The sequence below is a fragment of the Mus musculus genome, chromosome 11, assembly GCF_000001635.26.
Source record: "Mus musculus strain C57BL/6J chromosome 11, GRCm38.p6 C57BL/6J".
Lineage (NCBI taxonomy): Eukaryota > Metazoa > Chordata > Mammalia > Rodentia > Muridae > Mus > Mus musculus.
In genome coordinates this window covers 109,647,814-109,669,666 of record NC_000077.6, presented here as the reverse complement: position 1 = coordinate 109,669,666, position 21,853 = coordinate 109,647,814, and the positions used below count along the sequence as shown (strand labels likewise).

General features: G+C 44.6%; 1 protein-coding gene and 1 long non-coding RNA gene across 9 annotated transcripts; both read right to left on the bottom strand.

Annotated features, from left to right (window-relative positions):
- Positions 1 to 3: 3 nt before the first annotated feature.
- Positions 4 to 20,644, bottom strand: Prkar1a (protein kinase, cAMP dependent regulatory, type I, alpha). Of its 8 annotated transcripts, NM_021880.4 has the most exons (14): positions 20,486 to 20,644; positions 20,140 to 20,304; positions 19,043 to 19,226; positions 18,594 to 18,805; positions 15,706 to 15,888; positions 9,498 to 9,668; positions 8,541 to 8,632; positions 8,318 to 8,379; positions 7,345 to 7,391; positions 6,560 to 6,718; positions 4,848 to 4,908; positions 3,681 to 3,802; positions 2,942 to 3,023; positions 4 to 2,237 (listed from the first exon to the last, which is right to left on the bottom strand). In NM_021880.4, exons 5-14 carry the CDS (start codon positions 15,880 to 15,882, stop codon positions 2,065 to 2,067), a joined length of 1,146 nt encoding a protein of 381 aa, NP_068680.1. In that variant the 5' UTR covers positions 15,883 to 15,888; positions 18,594 to 18,805; positions 19,043 to 19,226; positions 20,140 to 20,304; positions 20,486 to 20,644; the 3' UTR covers positions 4 to 2,064. The 8 variants fall into 8 exon arrangements, with proteins under 8 accessions (NP_068680.1, NP_001300902.1, NP_001300903.1 ...); NM_001313973.2 differs by lacking the exons at positions 18,594 to 18,805; positions 20,486 to 20,644; NM_001313974.2 differs by lacking the exons at positions 18,594 to 18,805; positions 19,043 to 19,226; positions 20,486 to 20,644.
- On the bottom strand, positions 12,874 to 15,699 carry Gm39443. Its single transcript, XR_880285.1, has 2 exons — positions 15,323 to 15,699; positions 12,874 to 15,291 (listed from the first exon to the last, which is right to left on the bottom strand). It is a non-coding gene; the product is annotated as a predicted gene, 39443 (long non-coding RNA).
- Positions 20,645 to 21,853: the final 1,209 nt, after the last annotated feature.

The following is a 21,853-nucleotide window of genomic DNA, read 5'->3' as shown; positions in this document are numbered from 1 at the left end:
TGATTCGTTTAAGAATTTAAATTATTTCATCTTTTTTATTCTGTGACCTACCATTGAGACAGTCTGTAACAAAAGAACAGCGATTAGATTAGCACAGAGTATATCAGACTAGTGTCCAGGAAACAGCAACTGTCCCTTTGGCCAGCTCTGCTTTCTCAGCAGATTGCTTAAATTCGCCCACCCATCCAGAGACAATGGTGCCAAGAGTCCACAAAGACACAGTATGCCAACCACGACTTCTGACTGATATTTAAATTGCACAAAGATAAAGCTTTAAATGTGGTAATTTTTAAATTTAGACTTATCTTGAAAAGTCTAAGAGTAAAACGACAAAAGGGCGTAACTTGTAAGCTAGCATGGAACTCTTAGAAAGCAGGTGTTTATCTCCGTACAGACCAAGGGGGTATATACACATGAAATGCATTTTATGGCGTTCTACATCATTCACATACATACATTTTTGGCATTTAAACAAATATCAAATTAAGCTTTAAGCTAGTAACATAATTTTTATTTTTTTAAATATAAAAAAAGATAGCCAACCACAAAGTAAGTACAGAAAACCCTCATTTAATATAGATTATGGAAGTTTTAGATATGGCAACAAGGTAGCTTTCTATCCCATGCTAAAACCTAAATGAAACTTTTTCCCAAATTAGTAACAATCTAGAAGCTTTTCAATCTACCAAGAAAAAAATCTACCATAACCAACAATTTAAGTTAACTGGGAAAGGGAGGGAGGGAATTATTAATCAGAACCACTTGCACACACATGAAAACGCAGTCACTCCCAAATAGAACCCGACATTATACAGAAATCACAAGATAAGTGTGCCTCGTTACGAACTGTGAATTTTGTTTAAAAAATAACAGTAATAAAAATAAACTGTTGGGTTATCACTGGAATAATGTAACACATAAGGCTGGAAAATACTGAAATACAGTCAAGAACACAAGTTTACTTTAAACACACACACACAAACAAAAAACAATAAAGAAAGTTTACCAGAGAAATTCAAGGTTAGACAGGAAAAGGCAGGACTCAGCGGGGTGGCCTTTCAGACCACAACACGGTCACACCCCACCACTGTTCCTAACAGAAACCCAGGGGACAGACCCAGCTTCCTGCTTCTGGACACCTGACCGCCATCCACCTTCAGCAGCACTGCCTCCATCCCCTTCTCTCTGGAGCTTGCTCTATTTGTCTATTCTCAGTAATTCCAACGCCCTAGTCTGTAACTGAGGGCAGATCACACGAGTTAACCACGGTTAACTCCCCAGAGTGAAGACCTCAAATTCTCACATTTCTGTGTCTCATCCTCAGGATTTGGCACCAGCTGGATAAATAAAGTTATCAGCGTCTGTGAGCTCAGACAGGTGCAGTGAAGTCACAACCAGTACTTGCCATCTACAAATGATTTCAAACTTAAAGGCAGGGATAGACGGCCAGCCACACCAAAACATTTCAGGGTTGGAGAAGAAACACTAGCAACAGACACACCAAACCAGGCTGAGAGGGCTGAACTAGCTGCAGTGCCTGGTGATTAGCAAAACATGGGCACTCCCACACTTAAACTAGCTTAATTACAGGCAGATGTCTTTCTACTGTGCTAGGAGTTTTCTATATTCATTCTTCTAATCCTTAAAGGTTAAAATCATTTACTCTATAAAGAAATACAGCAAACATGGCCACAGTCTAAGTATGTCACTTGTGTCATATGGAAATGGAAACCTGTGTCACTTAAAAGCCCTGCACAGCTATTACATCATTACGGTAATTCAGTGGTGCAGGGACCGCCCTCAGCAAAAAGCGCGGCACTTGCTGCCCAGGTTGAACACGAGCACTGCACAGAGAAGCGGTGACAGCCAAGTCCATACAACTCTCTATTTATTTGTGAATGAGCATTTAATAACGCTCCCAATGAAAAATGGTGCAATAAAGCAACTTTTAGTATAAAGAGACAAGAAGCTGTGAAGCAGTGGCCACTGGGCGCTGCGGCTAGGGAGAGAAAGCAGTCTGCGTGAGTGAAGCATGGACTGGGGAGGAGGCACAGGAGGCGCGGGTCAGACGGACAGGGACACGAAGCTGTTGTACTGCTGGATGTTCCGCTTGAGGATGTCTGAGCACGGGCCAAGGACGCGTTCAAACCGAGGCCGGTCCAACTTAACGCACTTCAAAGGGCCCCGGGCAACCACAGTGGCAGCCCGAGGACGATTCATCAGCAGGGCAATTTCACCTGGAAAAGAGACAGTAACGACTATCACCTATGGAAGCTATTTCCTTAAAGGGTCCACTCCTGAGCAAGTGAACAAAGATGCAACTTCCCTACTAACTTAGTAGAGGCCACACAACATTTGTACATTAAAAAGTATTACTAGCAAATAGATAACACAGCCCCTACAGTCATGCCTACAAACCAACACTCATGAGCCAGAGGCAGGAAGGTGACCAGTTAGAACAAGCTTCACTGTACAATGAAGTCCAGGCAGTCGAGGCTATGTAGGACATAAGCGCAAGTGCGTGTGCGCATGCATGCTTGGTCTGTGCTCATCTATTAACTGAATAAAGTTAATGTTACAGTACTTCTCTGAGAAACAAGAAAGAGTATAGGTTAAGAAATCTACCAGGTATCATGACTATAACCCCAACACTTAGGAGGCTAACTAAGGCAGATCTAAGAAGGCCGGTCTGCACTGTTACCAAAGACCCTGTCTCAAAAACAATAAAGGCAGGGTGTGGGGGTGCCTACATTCAATCCCATCACTCTAGAAATGGAGACAGGTGGGTCTCTGAGTTTGTGGGCAGCCTGGTCTACAGAGTGAGTTCCAGGCCACACTCTGCCCCAGAACTAAGTAAAGGAAAGAAAACAAAACTAATTATGGGAAACTACACTGTCCCACAGATCCTTAAACCATGTATTTATGAAGAAATTTAACATACCAAAATAATCAGAAGGCCCCAGTCGTCCCACTTCAACAAATTCTTCGTTTTCTGACCGACGCTGCAGCACAGCAGCTGTGCCCTGTAATCACACCAACGCAAGAAGCTAAACACACGGTCCTAACACATACTGTGCAATCGCCGGTTCCTGAGTGAACTGAGCAGTTATTTCAACGCTGACTTCCACTGAACCAGCATCCACCCCGCTATCAAGGCTCGTATCAAGCTCAGGCACTTACAAAGGAGTTCAGACTCCGGTGAGTAAAGTTTACGTAAAGGGTCAAGCTCAAGCCTGCTGCATCTTTGGAAATAAGATTTTAAAGACTATCACACTCAGGGCTCACATCTCCATGGCTGCATCTGCAGTGCGACAAGAGTTCAGACTCTGAAGCTGCCATCTGGACCTGCTTGGCAAGCAGGATGATAGGGAGATGTTTCAGTAACAGTGACTTTTAGAATTGTCAATCATTACTAACTAGCCTAAGCACTTTGGCTCAGAATCACCGTATCTGTTATGGCTGAGGGGCTTTTTAGTGTAGTAGAGAGCCATCTCACCAATCATGTCTAGGGCCCTTGCAGGATTCTGACTCTAATTCTTTAAAACTGTAGCAGACTATACACAGCAAGCTGTATTCTGAAGTAAAAGATAACGACTAAATAAAACTAAAGCTACAAATCAGAACTGGCTGCCCCTCCTTTAGGTGACGCATGGTAAGGAGTCACTCGCAGAGCTCTCTACCTCTAAAATGATGAAGAACTCATCCCCCGGCTCTCCTTGCACCACGATCTTCTGTCCATCTTCAAACTGGACAGGCTCCAATGCATCGGCTACTGTGAGACGCTCCCACTTGTCCAGAGACTCTGAAATAGAAGAATCAAAAGAATTCTCTATATATCTGCTATTGCTAAAAAATAAAGTAAAAAAATAAAAGTTGAGCAAAACCAAACTCTACAAAGATGCTACCAACTAGAGTCCCCACTGCACATCCCAGGAAAAGCCCCGGGTGAAGGCAGCCACAGCACATGTGTCCTCAGCACATGAAGGCCAGCCACAGCAGCTGTCCTCAGTGGCTCCAAGCCTCAGCAGGACTCGCCTACTTCTGCAGACGGCCCTCAGAGCCTTCCTTTTACTGTGTTAGCTTTTATAAAAGTGCTAAGAAAATGCAATTCTCAACATTACCATCAAGCGAGGCAAACCTTCACGTAACTAAAGAAAACAGCTTCCCCATGCACACCATTGCAAAGGTTCAAAGTAGCTTTATCCATATAACGGCTCAGCTGAGTTTACCTTGTGAATGACAAGGAGCTAGAAAATACCTTTTGTTTCCAAAGACCCAACTAATATTCTGAACACTAAAACAAATGACAAGTGAGGTGAGAAAGTCTGCAACGAAGCAAAGGCAGACTGTCACCTACCCGCTCACCACACAGGGCAGGTTGGAACATCTCCAGTTAATGTAAGGAATCTATAGAGATATGTCAATTGACAAGCTCACTTTTAAATTCCAACAGGCGTGGATCTTTTCAAAAGAGGCCACCAAAGACATATAACTGCTCAGACAAAACCCATCAGAAGCCATTCCTAGGAATCCTAGGAACAGCAGCACAAGCTGCAGTAGCAGCAGCTGTGACTATCCAGAGCATAGACACTCCTGTAAAAGGAAAGGGCAGCATCTACGCAGTCACGAAGCTTTTCCACACCTCATTATGGAGGTTTAAAAAATTACCATTTACTTTACCAAACTTTCAACACTGTCAAAATGCTGTATGATCATGATTAGCAAAAGCGAAAACAGTAAAAATTTGAAATTGAAAACACACATGAACTACAAGACGTATGTAAAAATCTGTGCAAGTACCACAAATGCTCGAGTTTATCAATTCTCCATATAATTCTCCAACTCACCTAAAATAGACACTTTACTAAGGAATTCTTCATACATCTTCCTCTTTCGCAGAGTGCTTCCCTATAAATAAAAAAGTTATGTCCAAAAGAGATGTGATTATCACACAATGTTGCTCAACAATTTATGTTTACATTTTAAACAAACTAAAAGAAAAGTAAGCAGGAAGGCGTCTGCTCCTGCTTCTCGACTCTGACCCATTTTCTCTGTACTAAGTGTGAGCCCTGCACTCTGTACAAAGCTCACTGCGAGGCTCCTAAAGCAGGGGCAGGCACGCAGCCCACGGAGGGGCACGGCTCTAACAAGGAGCGAAATGCCAAGCAGTTCTCTCACGGCACCCAAGTGGCTAACAAACGACTGCCACTGAGACCTCCACACGGAGCCCACTACCTCCCCAGCGGAGATTATCCACACAGGCTGCACAGGGAACAGGCGCCTGCCACTTACAGGTGAGACGACAGCCCACAGTACTAAGCATAACCAGGCTTGTATGTAGCCTTGCCATCCCAAAACTCTGAACCTCACCTAAGACAACGTTGGCTGAGTATACCTAAAAGAAAATATATTTTATGACAAACTTTGCTCACAAGGTAAATCATCTCAGTACTACTATATACACATACGTATGTGTGTATGTACATGTGTGCATGTTACAAACAACACAGCCACAGGTTCCACATCTATAGTCAACTGCAGACCAAATTCTTAGGGGAGCCCTTAAGGGCCACAACACACTGTTGCTCAACATGCAGACTTTCTTCTTGTCATCTCCTACGGAGTGTATCAACAATCTATTAAACGGTGCTTAGTTGACTTTAAGCATCGCAGCTAAGCTAGCGATGGCTTCAAGTATACAGACCATGTATGTACACCTGTTATGTGCAAACACTGTCACTTTAGATAAGCAACCTGAGCGGTCATGGGGTTTGGTGCACATGACAGAAAACCAGAAAAAAAAAGTCTGAAGCTGAGGAGTTAATGAACACTGGTACGTATATACACACACACACACACACACACACACACACAGGCACGCGCACACAAGTACACAGAGGTGTGAGAGAGACATGATACCCTCTCCCTCAGGTCCAGTGGTATAAAACTGCCAAATAAAAACATTATTGTAAACAAAAAGAAATACACAAAGATTTCAAAGCATATAAGACAGTGTATATTTAAAAATTATGTGTATGTCTGTGTACAGGTTTGTGCACAGTGCACAGGAGTGCAGTGCCCATAGAATCTGGAAGAAGGCCTAGTAGCCGCTGAAGCTAGATTCCCAGCCATAAGCTGTTTGATGAAACCAAACTTGGACCATGACAAAAGCAGCGCATGCTCTTAACTGCTGAGCCGTCTCTCTCCAGCCCAGACTGAATATTTTCAAATAGCTCCATGGGCATCACAGATACTTGAAATACAATTCAGAATGCCTAGCACGGTTCACTAAAACACCCAAAGCCCCTCTGTAAAATGATCAGATTGCTCAAGCAATCTCACTGTATGCAGAATGCCTCAATGGCCTTCTTGCTCCTGACAGTCCTCTAGGAAGGCAGCATGAGTTTATTACTGATCACCCAGTTCCAGTTTAGAGAACATGATTACTTCTGAACGGCTTCAAATGACATCATGCACTTAAAACCAGTCCAATCCCTGTTTGAACTTGGCGATCCTACATCAGTACATGGGTCAGAAGTCTAAGCCCACAGCCTCTCACCATGAGGATTCTTCGGTAGCTGTCTCGGTCGATGCCCCACAGTTTCACGTTTGTCTTTGCTTTGACAGTGGCTGCTCTGGGTGTTCCATAAATCAAAGCCAGCTCTCCAAAGCTCCCTCCTTCCCCAACACTGGTTGCCCATTCATTATTGACATAGACCTAAAATAAAGACAACATCAAAAAGTGTTTGTCTAGATATACAAATGTGTGAATTCTCAAATTTTCCCAAAGGAAGGATTCTGAACTGTTTAACAATGGGCTATGCACTGCATCTGCAGAACAGAGCTCGGGGCATTAACTTCTCACAGCTCAAACCAGCTGATAAAGGCACCCGATCAGGATGGCGAGGACAATGTTCAGACAAGCATTAATATCAAACGATATCATTTACAAATTGCTGCGCTGGACTTTATGTGTATTAAGTCACTGAATTTTCTAATAATCTTATGAGACTAATGCAATTTTCATCTCCTTTTCACTAGAATAAAAAAAAAAAAAAAAAAAACCCAGACTTTTTAAAAAATGAACTATTTCAAAGAGGTGCTTGAGTTCTTACACCACAGGACATATGCACTTTCCAATGGTGCCCCAGGGAAAGCAGTGAACAGCATGTATAGACAGGCAAGCTACCTCTGAAAGTCTGTGTCATAAACATACTTGGCCAGTGTTGATGGAATTGACTCAGCATGGCTATCATCGTCTGCCCTTGCAAACACTATGCTTACTGCTTAGAAATTAAGTTAAAATCAAGATTATCAACATATTTTCCTATCATTAACTCTTACATCCATTTCTCCTTGATCAATCACATAGAAGTTATCCCCTTCATCACCTGAAAAAGAGTAAAGTGCCAGGATCATTATTGAAACGATCATAATTGTTTTATTAACATAAAATAGTAAACTCCTGGGTGGATGCTAAGTGACTAAACATAAGGGAAAAATAAGAAACTTAAAAAAAAATCATGAAATTAACCACTCCTTTTGGTCATCTCACAATCTTTTAAAACTATACGTTAATAAAGCAATTTCTGGAACCCATGAGAAGGGTCGGAGCGTAAAGCATCTATTGCCACGTCAGACACACCAAATTTGACCTCTGGAACCCTCACAGAGGAAGAAACCACAAGATGTCTTTCTTCTGAGATCCGCACATCAGTGCTGCAGCACACACGTACCTGCACTTGCATGTGTGCTCACACATATACACAAAATAAATCAATACAATGTAATTGTAAAAATGTTACGGAATGTACAAACACTACAAACAACTCAACAGTTACTAACAAACAGTCACCCTGCCACAAAAATGGGGTAATACTTGGCTTATGGAGATCCATGAAAATGTTAGGAATAAGAAAAAGAGAAAATATCCAATGATAAGATTCTTGTTAGTCTACATGGGCAAAAATGGTTAAGCTTCTACAGGAGGCACACAGCCATGTAACAGTCAGGCTAGCATGGGTGGCTTTGCAGATGTGGCTAATTAATCAACAAAAAGGACATGAGAATTACCATTCTGAAATTCTACACAATATCCAATGTAGCATAGGTATTCCCTTTGATGGTGACTATAAGTTGTCAGAAATATTAATCCTATGCGTTCCTTTTAACTTAAAAGAGTTGCTTAATGAAGAAGAAAGACCCAATACTCATGCTAAGACCCAACACACTCACACCTGTGCACATACACAAATACACACGCACATCACAGACACCTTTCTTGTAATCACACACAGTGCATGTCAGCAGCCCTTACCTTGCTGAATAACCGTCTCTCCAGCAATAAAGGAGACTGGAAACATAGCATCAAAAATGTCACTGCAGGACAGAAGAGACCTGGGGTTAGACTCCAAGCCTTAGTCGCTCTCAGGTTCTCAGTCCTATCAGGTGGTGAACAGCTAAATGCCTACAACCTGCAGCACTGGCATGAGTCTGCACCACCTTCCCACTGGGAAACTGTGAAAAGAACCTGCACCTACCTTCTCTCGTTATCATCAAGGTGTGAAAACAGCACATTCTTTTCGATGGCCTTGGCTAAAGCAGCCATTGTCTTATAATCTTTTGGAATAACCTAGAAAAATATTAAAGATCAATTAACAGCCTAGAAACCAAAGACACTTCATACTTGCAACTTGCACTTCAATTACATGCCATGCCACAGAATGGTATTTAAACAAGGGTACTTAGAGTTAATATTCTCACTACAAGGTACCTGTATAACTCAAAAAGTACTCAACACATACTGCTTAGTCCCCTTGCCTACAGCCAGGCTTGTATTTAAGGATCTGTACTTGACTGCAAGTTAACAAGTAAAAAGAAAGCACCTAGATCAAGAGCATTACTCTGAGGCATAGCTAAGTACTCTATAACAATGGGTCACTATGTAAACTGTGTCAAAGCATTCTTCCGTTTCACAAGCATCAAGAATCCATTTCCCCAGCCGGGCGTGGTGGCGCACGCCTTTCATCCCAGCACTCGGGAGGCAGAGGCAGGCAGATTTCTGAGTTCGAGGGCAGCCTGGTCTACAGAGTGAGTTCCAGGACAGCCAGGGCTACACAGAGAAACCCTGTCTCGAAAAACCAAACCAACAAACAAACCCCAAAGAATCCATTTCCCCGAAACGGTAAAGCCTAACTCAAATGGCTAGCAGGCTGAGGAAGGGCTAACCAGGATGAGTGGAGCTTGTGGGATAAAGGTTAGAGCCCAACCTGAATTACAGGGTATCAAGAGACTGCATGAACTAAGAGAAAGGGAGGACTGCCTGCTTCTGCTACAGAAAAGCACAGAACTACTCCTCACTGTCTACAGGAACTACTGGCCCTCTCTGTTCTCAAGCGCTAACAAGTGCACCCTTGTCTTCTTACATCTGCATCAAAGGAACCCAGCTGACTCCAAGGACCTCAGTGAGAGTCCCACCGTTCAGACAGCCACGCTACCTTTCTAACGTAGGAGGCAGCATCCTCCTCAGTGTAAACTTCAGCACTGATAGCACCTCGGCGCCGTCGGCCCTTCACCACTGGATTGGGGGGTGGAGGAGAGATCTCGTCCTCCCTCGAGTCAGTACGGATGCCGGTTTTCTGTAGACACTGAATCTGTCTTGCCTCCTCCTGAAAGAAGGTTGTTAATTAGAATCTGAGCTGGTTCCTCAAATCCCAGCAATAGCCCAGCTCACTTCAAACCTCTTCCAGTACCATGTAAATGAGAATAAGTCAGTTCCAAGATGGTGGGGAAGAAGGGTGAACAGGACAACAGAATAAAATCTGAGAAAAATCACTCCAACACATTCACTGGGGTGGCTCAGCACACTCCATTAGTGTCAACGAGTCAAGCCACATGAAGACTGAAATCTGTGATTTCCTTTTCATTTAATCAGCTTCTCACTGTCAGTCACTTTCCGACATTCATCCATTCTTTGACCCCTTCAAAACATCTTTCAAATTCAATTTAACTTGCAATAAGCAAATTATTTAGAATAAAGTGATTTTTAAAAACTTAAACTATTTGTCTCCTACATAACTCTTGTCCTACTTCTGGCAAGCTGACCAATCTACAGAGTCTATACATCTCAAGAAAAGGTGAGAACTGTGACTACCAAGAGGCTACTAGAGCTCCTTTCCACTAGTTCAATCCACTAGTGCAGAGTTCTAGTTCTTCAGAGGGAAGCTATCAACCCAGCAAACGAAACAAAATGAGAAAAACAAAAATCACTGCAATTTCCATGTATGTATCTAACTCTGAGCACATTTACTTCGTGACTCAGTATTCTAGTACTTCTGCTTCTAGATCCAAAACAAGCTCATGTGTGAAATGACATCTATATGAAAACATATCTTCTGATTAGATTTTTTTCTCTCTCTCTCAAAAAGCACTGGAAACAGCCAAAATGAAGACCAGCAGAAACAGTTATATTGTATTCATACAACAGGGTGCTACCCTGTGTTAGAAAACATGTAACCGACAGGGCCAGGGAGTTAGTTCAGCCAATAATGTGCTTGAACAATCATAAAGACCTGAGGTCCAACCCCAAAACCCACTTAAAAAACAGAAAGAAGGCACAAACTTATAATCCCAACACTGGGGAGGAGACAGTCCCAGCTCACTGGCTGGCCAGTCTGGAAGATCCAGGCCAAGGAGAGACCTGTCTCAAAAGAACAAGATGGATAGCTACCAGGGAATGGACCCAGTGCTGTCTTCAGCCTTCCACACTCTTACTACATGAACACATACACACACATGCACAAAGAAGAAAATAAAGCTGGGCGTGGTGGCGCACATCTTTAATCCCAGCACTCGGGAAGCAGCGGCAGGCGGATTTCTGAGTTCGAGGCCAGCCTGGTCTTAAAAATTAAGTTCCAGGACAGCCAGGGCTATACAGAGAAACCCTGTCTCGAAAAACCAAAAAAAGAACAAAAAAAAAAAAAAAAAGAAGAAGAAGAAGAAAATAAACCACTCCTTCAGAAATGAATGTGTCTGCAAAGGCCCATAGATTATCTCTAGAACATTGGCTATAAAAAAGGCATAACAGGATGGGAAGATCTTTCACTGTTACACCCTTTTTTCTTTAAGGCATTTTTTATTAGATATTCTCTTCATTTATATTTCAAATGCAAAAAGTCCCAAAGTCCCCTATACCCTCCCCCCCGCCCTGCTCCCAACCCACCCACTCCTGCTTCTTGGCCCTGGCATTCCCCTGTACTGGGGCATATGATCTTAGCAATACCAAGGGCCTCTCCTCCCAATGATGGCCGACTAGGCCACCCTCTGCTACATATGCAGCTAGAGACATGAGCTCTGGGGGTTACTGATTAGTTCATATCGTTGTTCCTCCTATAGGGTTGCAGACCCCTTCAGCTCCTTGGGTACTTTCTCTAGCTTCTTCATTAGGGGCCCTGTGTTCCATCCAATAGATGACTGTGAGCATCCACTTCTGTATTTGCCAGGCACTGGCATAGACTCATAAGACAGAGCTATGTCAGGGTCCTGTCAGCAAAATCTTGCTGGCATATGCAATAATGTCTGGGTTTGGTGGTTGTATATGGATAGATCCCCTGGCGGGGCAGTCTCTGGATGGTCTTCCGTCTCAGCACCAAACTTTGTCTCTGTAACTCCTTCCATGGGTATTTTGTTCCTCATTCTAAGAAGGAGCAAAGTATCCACACTTTGGTCTTCCTTCTTGAGTTTCATGTGTTTTACAAATTATACCTTGGATATTCTAAGTTTCTGGGCTTATATCCACTTATTAGTGAGTGCATATCACGTGTGTTCTTTTGTGATTGGGTTACCTCACTCAGGATGATATCCTCCAGATACACCCATTTGCCTAAGAATTTCATAAATTCATTGTTTTTAATAGCTGAGTAGTACTCCATAGTGTAAATGTACCACATTTTCTGTATCCATTTCTCTGTTACACCCTTTTAAACTGGCTCAATTTCAGTCTCTGACTCTTTTAAAACTGTGTATTTTAGAAAATTCACTCATTTCATACAGACAGTCCTAGTAACCAGTAAGACCATCCTGTCCCATATTAGCACAGAATTACAAAACAAGTCTCCCCTAAGTGCAAAGCATTTAAAAAGAAAGAAAAAAGAAAGGAAGAAAAGAAAATTCTAGACCCCAAACTAATCATTGTCACTTCAAAAAAAATTCACTAAAAAATTCACCAATAAGGGGCTAGGGAGGCAACCTGGTGAGCCACGTGAGCATGAGGACCTGAGTTCAGACCCCAAGCACCCAAGGAAATCTGGGTGTGGGTACACACATCTATAAATCTTAGCACTGGGCACAGAGAAAAGCAGATTCCTTTAGCATTTGGACCAGCTAGTCTACCCATTTAACCAATCAGCCAATCAGTGAACTCCATGTCCAGTGAGAGTCCCTGCTTTAAAAAGATAAGAGAGAACCTGACACCAATCTCTGGCCTCTACATGCATGCATACACACATGTACCCACTAACATACACTACATTCACAAACACTATATGCACTGCACATGTGTGTGCGCACACACACGCACACACACACACACACACACACCCCTCACAAATGAAGTCATATTTGGGACTGTATCTGGTTAAACAAATTTTAAAGATAATTTTGAACTACCAGAAGCATCCTGCTGTTCCAGTCCTATGGATTCCAGTGAGTCAGAGCCATTACTGAGATCATCAATTTCCAGTGTGCAATGGCACACTGTTACCTCTTACTCTGCTCCTGTCAGTTAGCTCTCAGTCTATTTACTGCTTCCTAACTGTCCTGACTCTTCTGCACATGCTCTGCTCTAGACTGAGCTTCCAACTCTCCAGTCTTGGGCTTACATTGTTTCTCCCACTCTCCTAAGGCTCTATCTCCTCCCTGCCCTTGTCATCTTTCTCTGTAGACAAGCTTCCACCCCAGTCTTCAGGCTTTGGGCACATGACTTGCTTGGGCCATAGAATGTAAGTGGACATGTCATCCTATGCACATTACCGTGGTCTGCCTTTGGTGGCCTTGAATTTCTGTTCTTTCTCTGACTTACCATCAAACCCTAGTCCTACCAGACCTGAGCCCCTGGGCGTAAACGCCCCCACTGTCTGGCCTCCTGAGCAAACTGTGAGACAGCTTTGATGCGTTCTTATACGAGGAACTCGGTATATAGACATTTACATCCTTCCCGCTATAGTGGGAGCTCCGTCTGGTAGGGTTAGATAATGGCTGTTCTTCCCACTCAGACCCAGAACAAGATACTTACAGTAAAGACAAGATAGGCACATGACCAAGACATACACTAATCATGGTAAGTCACTAAAATTCTAAGGTTACATGTTGTTGCTGAAAAACCCAACTCCTAGGCTCACAGCTATGATTTAACTTCCCTTAGATTCAACTGTTGCCTCAGGAAAATGGTGTTAATATCCTAACTGAAGTAATGTGAGAGAGAGAGAAAGAGAGAGAGAGAGAAAGAGAGAGAGAGAGAGAGAGAGAGAGAGAGAGAGTGTGTGTATATGTGTGTGTGTGTGTGTGTGTGTGTGTGTATGTGGTGATTCACATACTATTTGGCACACAGGAGACACTCAAAAGTAATAGCTACAATTCCTCTTATCTACCAGACAGGCAAGGTTCTGATAAACACAGGTGTAAGAGGACATCTAGTAAATTCCATGCACAATGGTCTGAACTAAAATGTAGCTGTCTCCATTGACCAATGCCTCTGACCATTCTATGTATTTCTTCTAAAGCCACTGAAGAAGACAGAAAACATAACCCCTGGGTAAAGGGGAAGGAGATGGTAAGAATATGATAGTTTATTTTACAACATAAAAATTAACATAAGATGTATCAAATAATGGCTTTGTTTAAAAAGCCAAAAATCCAGTAAATTGAAAACCCAAGTAGAATATTTCACATTCACACACACACCCCAACTCTGGCAAGGTGCCTTATTAATACACCTTCTACTGGGGCAGAGGGGAAAAGTCCACGCACATTAACTCTGAAATCCTACCTGCAGAAAAACTACAGCATTGATGACCTGCTGCTTTCTACCTTGGTTAATCCTTAAAGCCTACAGCAAATACAGGCTTTGAAATGAGTGTCCTGCATTCAACACTCCCTATAAAAAGACATGCACTTTATGTCTCCCATTTGATTTCTACTGATGTCTGAAGAAGAGGGATCACCTTACCGTGACCCATTTCAGAACCAGATCTCCAGGAACGCACTTGATTTCAAAACAGAGCATACTCCTTGCCAATATGTCCATTATTTACTGACTGCTTAAGAGAAAGCCAGCATTTCTACTAACAAATCCAAGGTGGCAAAACTATGCAGAGGGACTGCTCAGCAACTGCCTTTTCCTCCAGTTGATCTAATCATAACCAACAGCATTTTACATTTCCAAGGAAACAGTATAAAACCCTGCTTACTGAGCTGCTCAAATGCTTCTTACAAATCTTTATATACATATTTTTATGTAAAGACTCCCATAATAAGAAACTGCCCAAAAAAAAAAAAGAAACTGCTCAAACCAGCATGAATATTGCAGATATTTCTACTGTACGAATAGGTATTAAACATATGCCAAAGAAATGAGCCCCAGTATTCTGAACCTCTTTAAAACTTGAACATTTACAGCAAAGTGGACCATTCACCTCCAATGACTTACAGAGGCAAGTCGAATCAACTACTTAAAACACTGGGGGTCCAAACTTCTGCATTCACCATTTCTTAAGGAAACGTGCATTGAAGCATCATCGTATGCCAAGTTTTGCACATCCTGGAGGCTGGAGAGAAGGCTCTGTAGCGAACAGCACTTGATGCTTTTGCACAGGACTCAGGTTCAGTTCCCAGAACCCACATGGTGACTCACTGTCATCCCAGCTCCAGAGGAGCAGGCAAAAACAGTCACACATAAAAATAATTAACTCTTTAAAAAAAGAAAGACGTGAACATCCTGTGTGTCTGTGAGTCACACTGACCCACACAAAATACAGATGCAACAACAAAGAATCAAAATCCAATTGCGTATTTTATGGGGAACAAGCACTCACTAACAAACAAAATGTTAAGCATAGTAAACATGTGATAACCATCCATCTCCTATCCCCTTTATACAACAGTTAATTCACCCAACAGTAAAACCAGAGTTCAGAATCTGTCAAGCTTAGTCCACCCCAAGCTAGACACACACCTATTTCTATAGTGTTAAACTAGACACACACCTATTTCTATAGTGTTAAACTAGACACACACCTATTTCTATAGTGTTAAACTAGACACACACCTATATCTATAGTGTTAAAGGTGGAATAAACTAATAGCTCGCCTGCTTGGTAAAGGAAAGCATGAACTGCCTTTAACTAACTCTCAACTCACTGTCACACTACTTTTGATTGATTCTGTTAGTCTATTTTCTGTATTATTTCAAATAGCTAAAAACAACAACCATCAGGAAACCTGTTTTAGCCACACAAGCAGCATCAATTTGGTTTCTGGCAACTTCTAATTAAAATTACTAAAAAATCCTTCACTGCATGATAATCTGAATTTCTGCTTGACTTACTTGGCCAGAACCCCTCTTGCCCGAAGTCACACATCAGTTGACATTCAGAAGCTCTAAGCACAGCAACTGTCATGGTCATCAAATCGCTCCCTCATGAATTTTACCTTCTCCAACCTCTCAAAGTATTCCCGAAGGAATGCCATGGGCCTCTCGGGCCGCGTAGTGCACAGCTGCACGATGGAGTCCTTCAGCAGGGCCTGGATATTGTGCTTCTGCACATAGAGCTCGCATTCCCGGAGACTCCGCTCTTCCTCACTGGTTGCCATACTGCCAGACGCCATGGTTCTCTGGGAGACAAAGAACACACATGCTGGGTAAGCTAGAAAGCACAGATGCAGATCTGGCCTGGGACTTACTTAAATTCACGAGACAGCAGATTCAAACATTTCTTTACTCAACAGCATTTGTGTTTAAAGAGGAGGTGGGGGTTGGATATAAACTATCCCAAGTTTCTACTGTCTCCGCTGGGCAGGTCACGCAGAGAAGACCCATAGCTCCTGGGAGGAAGTATGAGCCAGCGTGCCTGCCCTGCTGAGCAACTGAGGCAGTGCTGAGGCCCCAAGCCCTCTGGAGATTTCATTCAGTTCTCTTGCAAAAGACATGACGATGATGACGTGGGAAGTATGTAAGTGGGAAGCAGGTCAGAGAATTACAAGGGCACACAGGTCGGCTCTAAGTGAAAGCACAGCTCACAAAGAACACCTGACATTCCCCTGAGTGCACCTCCCATCCCATGAGCGCAGCTAATGTCACAGCAAACCACAAGGGCAAAGAAGCTGATTAGCCAAATATTAGTGGAATCGAATTTTCTGAAACACAAAAGCAGCCTCGGGTGCCTTTCCTCAGCAATCTTTCATTCCCTTCTTTGACTAACTCTGCCCGTGACTTAGAAATACAATTACCAGCAGAAAGAGTTGAAAAGGCTGTACTAGAGGAAAATAATCTCTACCAAGCAAACTAAGATTTTCTTCATCTAGACAGGAATATATTAAAACATGCTAGTTTACAGCTTACAGGATGACTCAATAGCTAAAACTGAATTTGAGCAACATTAATATGAAATAGAAACACAATAATGGGCAGCCAAGCTGCCTCAGGACTAAAAGCTCAGTACTTTATGCAGCTATTCAGTTTTCCTCCTAACTCCTAATTACTAAGCACTTGAGATTAGAAGATGACGCCCTCTCCACTCTGCATACCAATTCCACATAACCACTCTTCAAATTATAATGCTCACAGACCCTCTAAGGTTAACCTGTGAGTTAAAAGATAAGGATAAGGAGCCATTTTAAAGTGCTGCACTAATGTTTTGTTTTGACAGTTTTCAAGATAAAGGTCAATAATATGCACGCAACAGACCAGGACAAAGTTTGTAGCTCCATGACAAGCACAGAAAGAAATTAGAAGCCACAGACAGACAGACAGACACACACACACACCACCGTCAGTTCAGAAGAAACACTGAAGGGAAGGTTTCTACTGTCAGATATCGTTTGTTCTTGTTGTGCTTCCAGGTCAGAGCACGGAACGAGACAAAGAATCCACTTCATTGGAACTTTCTCCATTTCAAATACTGAAGGCCACCAGGAACGTGGATAAAAACAAATCTATTATGCTTCGAAGCATCCAGCCATATTTCAAGAATGTCAGCACATATATTTAACTGATCAGAGAAATCCCTCTTAGATCCTGTCTCTGGCTGGGAAGGATGGCGCAACTAGGGCTGATAAGTGAAAAATGGTGTATGCATTACAAAGACCAAAAGGCAGGCACTGGTAAAGAAAATACAAACACCAGTCATCATGTGAAACGCCAAATAATCTAATTTTATGGCCTTAGGATTTTTAATCGGGTATGTCTTGGTTCCACGTTTGTATTTACTTTTTAAAAACCCCACAACTTAGCTTCTCTCCAAAACAAACACTAAAACCATCATCACTGCATCGAGTATTCGTAAGAAGGGGGATTCTTGAGGAAATTCGGTTCTGATGACACTCTTGCTTTCAGAAGGACTATACTGGAGGACATATTTAAACCGCCTTTGGGAGCCTGTTGCTGACAGGGCCCACATCTAAAGGATGCCAAGTAACACTAACACAGCCTGGGGGGTGGGGTGGGGGTCATCATCTAAATGCGAGCCTTCATTTCTCTGCTCAAGAAACCTATCTATCCTGGCTCCCTCAAGTCATCGGCTGTCCCCACACCCGCTCTGGGCTGGAGTTAAGGGTTAACGGGCGCCGCGTATTTTCACGAGGGAGGGCAGGAAAGTGCCCTTCACTTCACTTAGGCCACGGTCATGATCACTGAGAGCAGCAAGACGGCCCCTCATCCCCCACCAGGCAGGAGGCCGCAGACGTGGAGTGGAGCGGAGCGGGAGGCCTGGGGAGGCTGGGGTGGGCGGTGGTGGGGGCTGGAAAGGACGAGAAGTGTTAGGGGGACAAAGGGAAATGGAGCTAGGCTGAAATCACCGAGCGGAGGGGTGGAGGGAGACGAGCCCGCGAAGAGGAGGGGGGAAGCCAGGGCAGAAGAAACGACTGGGCAGAGATGAAGACTACAGCCGAGTGGCGAGGCTAAGACCGAAAAGCCATGGCGGATTCCGGTTTAAAAAAAAAAAAAAAATACCGAGCTCTTGTCCTTCAGGAAGTGGGGGAGGGAGGACGGGCGCCGAGGCCGCGGCGCGCGGGGGCGGAGGCGGCCGGGGAGCCGAGGGCAGCGCAGGACCGGGGACCCGGAGACACTCAGGACGGGGGCGGAACGGCGGGGGGCAGGGGCGGCCTACGGCCCCGCGGGGAACGGTGCAAGGGCGGACCCCGGGGGACAGTGCGAGGCCTGCGACAGGCCCCGAGGCCGCCTCGGAGGCGCAGGGGGTGCGGCCGTCCCCCCGCAGCGCGCTCCCCGGGGCGCCATCTTGGCTCGCTCCCGCGCCTTCAGGGACGCGCAGCGGAGCGCCGCGGCCGGCGACTCCCCGGTCAGGCCTCGGGCCCGCACTCACCTGAGGGCGGGCGGCGGCACGAGCAGGGGCTAACGCAGGGCGAGGCGGCCGGGGTGACCGAGCGTCCAGCGGGCTCAGCTCGCAGCCTCACTACCACTCTGCGATAGCGGCTCGGCGACGGCTCCACCGGAAACCAGCCGACCGCGGCCAATCAGCGTTCGGCTGCTGACGTCAATGCGCCTCGCTCTGGCCAGGGCGGTTGCCTTGGCAACCTTAAAGGCGCAGACGCCTAGGATCCTCCTCCAACCCCATCCCCACCCCCCTCAAGCCCACCACCGGCTACTCCCACCCCCTACCCTTAGCCCGTCGTCATCTAGCTAGAACCGTTCTCTTGCAGGGCACCTCTCCATCTTTATCTTGTCGCGTATACGTAGCCCCTTCATCGCTCTCATCTTTTTCCTTCTCTTTCTGCTAACCCGTTTCTGTCTCCTTTATTGTCCCTTCCTTACCAGGTGTGGTGGGGGGTCCTCTAGATTGTTTAGCTGTTCGGAGATCTCAGCCTCTCCTCGGTTCCTCGGTGGCTCTTGCGTCTGCCTCCCTCCACGCCTCTGTCTTTTCTCCCTCCCTTCGACCCTCCTACCGCAGACCCACGTGGGACGATTCGGTGACAGGTGGGCGACTCCGCCCTGGGTGCTATGGGACGGCAGGGAGGGGGATGGGGTTACAGGACGCTGGGCGGACAAGGAGATCCCTGCTGTTGGAAGAGGAGGAGGCCCTAGCGGATCTACCACAGCTGAGCGCAAGCGGATGCTGAGATGCTCCTGATGGACAGAGCGCGCATCCTGTGTAGACCCCCGCAATACCCGGGGTTCCGGACTCGGGCCTGTCATCCGGTCCAGGAAATCTGAGCCCCTATCAAGCCTCTGCTTGGCTAATCTGACTACTGTCTCCACAAGTGAGCTGTCATCAATGGAGGCCCTACCGTGCCTACAGAAGCACCAGATGTAGGGAGACTTCCAAGAGGAGCCCGGAGTCCTGATAATGCCCTAGCCTCCTATTATGCCAGACTGCGTCATGGGCAGTACAGACAGATGGGCAGATCAAATCATTGACCAAGCAAGAAATCTGAGCTGCATGAGAAAACAAGAGAAAAGGCGACTTCATTATTCCTTCAGTCAACTTTCCCCTTAAGTATGTGAAAATGAAAGCAAGGGACACAATTTTAGGCATATGAATTAAATAAATAAAGTGGGCCTAAATAAATACATAAATAAAATAGGCCCCTGCAGTGTGTGGTTCTGAGTAGCTGCAAGGTGTTGACAGCCTCATCGTGTATGTGCTAGGGCAATGTGCGTAGAAAATATCACGGATTTAACACTTAGTACCAAAAAAGGTTACAATATCTCCTGCATAATTTTCACAGTGATCCCCAGTTAAGATATTTGGGTTAAGTGGTGTTTGTAAATTTCACCTTTTTAAGCCTGACTTTGTCTTGGAATACCCAGACTATGATAAGGGCTCTGAACATTAGTTATGATTACCCCCCCTAGTAGTCAGAGGAAGGAAGGGGGAAGAGAAGGAAGCCGCTCCCTCTGCAGCCTCTCACCAGGATGTTGATCAATGGCTTCTTTTCCAGAGATGGGTAGAGTGGAAGATTAAAGACCGAGTCGCCATCATGCAGGCTTTCCCCCTCTCCAGTGCTGATAAACCCAGCCCTAAGCTGGCAAACGGGAGAGGGAACTGGATAGCACTGAGCATGCCCGGTCGTGTTCTGAAGAAAGGAAGGAAAAAAAACAAAACCACCCACTGCAGATAAATCTGTTTGTTTTCATGCTTTGCCATCTCCTGTGAGGAACTTAATCTCCTGGAGCTTCATTTTCCTGCATCTCGAAGGGATAACTGGGACTGTATTAACACTGACGAATAAAAGCAAACAATCGTAGAGCACCTACCTCATGTGTAAACTGCCCTAGATGCTTCAGACAGATAATCATTCCATGATGTTATCGTTTTGGAAAGAGCATGACACAAGAGGTTGAGTGGCCATAGCGTGTGTGGGTCAAACCCAGGCAGTGATTGTAGATTGACCTCCTTTGAAGCATGCACCCACCCCCCCAAACACAAACACACAGTGTCCCCCACACGATGTAGGAAACATTAAATGAGAGTTTTCTTCCTATTCCTCTGCCTTCCTAAGGGTAAGATTAAGTGTGAGTGATTTTGGTGTCCGACCTTAGTGTTACCTTTCCAAGGCAGCCAAAGAAGCCAGGTTAGAAAAAGGAAACGAGCAAGCTGGTGACATGGAGCCTGATGTTTGGAGTGACAGCTGCTTCCCTGCTAAGACCTGGCTGTGTGTCCCCCATTCAGCTGCATGCAGGCATCAGTCCAGCCACCACCATTTCCTGTGTCAGCCACAATCAGCCTCGTTCTGGCTGCCAGATTCTCATATGCTAGGGCTTTAGAAGACAAAAAGGGACATGGCCAATGGATAGTTGAGCCCGGCAGGGTTTGTCAAGACAGCTGTTGTGAAAATCCAACAGCCTCCGGGCTTTCCAAAGGGTGCACATGTGCTCACAGTGCCACTTGGCCACTCTGAGAATACCAACCCGTCTATTACACGGCAGAAATAACAGTTGTCAGGACTGTTAAGATTTCCCCTCCCCAGAGACCCCCTGCCCTAGACTCGAAAGCTGTCATTTACTTTCAACCTGTGCCCTTGAGAAGCTAACATTTCTAAGACAGTAAGTTTGTAAGTAAATTTTATTCTTTGAAAACAGAATCCCACAATTGCTATCACAATTTTGTAGAACAATTGCAAAAATAATTTCCCTGGGACATGTAATAAGCAAAAGCAGAGGAAAACCATAGTGCACACACACATAAAAAATGGAATATGAGAACCTAGAGAGGTGTCTCCGCAGTTAAAATTGCTTGCTCTTCTTGCAGAGGATCTGGGGTCATTTCTGAGCATGCACATTTCAGCTCACAATCTCCTGTAATTCTGTTGGATCTGACACTTCTGGTCTCCTCAGGTAAGATGCATGTATGGGAGACCTTGGGCACACACGTTGTGTGCATTCAAGCATATAGGCACTCACACATACACCTAAAAATAAAATAAAATAATAATAATAATAATAATAATAATCTTTCTTTTTAAAGGATATGGGCTGGGGAGATGGCTCCGTGGGTAAAGTGCTTGCCCCACAAGAGTGGCAACCAGATTTTTTTAGCCTCAGCTCCCATTTAAATGCTGGGTTGGCTCAATAGTGCACCTGTAACCCTGTGGCTCAAGAAGCAGAGACAGGAGATCCATCCCT

Coding starts and splice junctions, on each gene's coding strand:
- Prkar1a (NM_021880.4), bottom strand. CDS start 15,882: ATGGCGTCTGGCAGTATGGCAACCAGTGAGGAAGAGCGGAGTCTCCGG. Junction 8,633..9,497: donor CTGCCTCCTACGTTAGAAAG/GTAGCGTGGCTG, acceptor ATATTTTTCTAG/GTTATTCCAAAAGATTATAA. Junction 7,392..8,317: donor AGAGACGGTTATTCAGCAAG/GTAAGGGCTGCT, acceptor ACTCTTTTTCAG/GTGATGAAGGGGATAACTTC.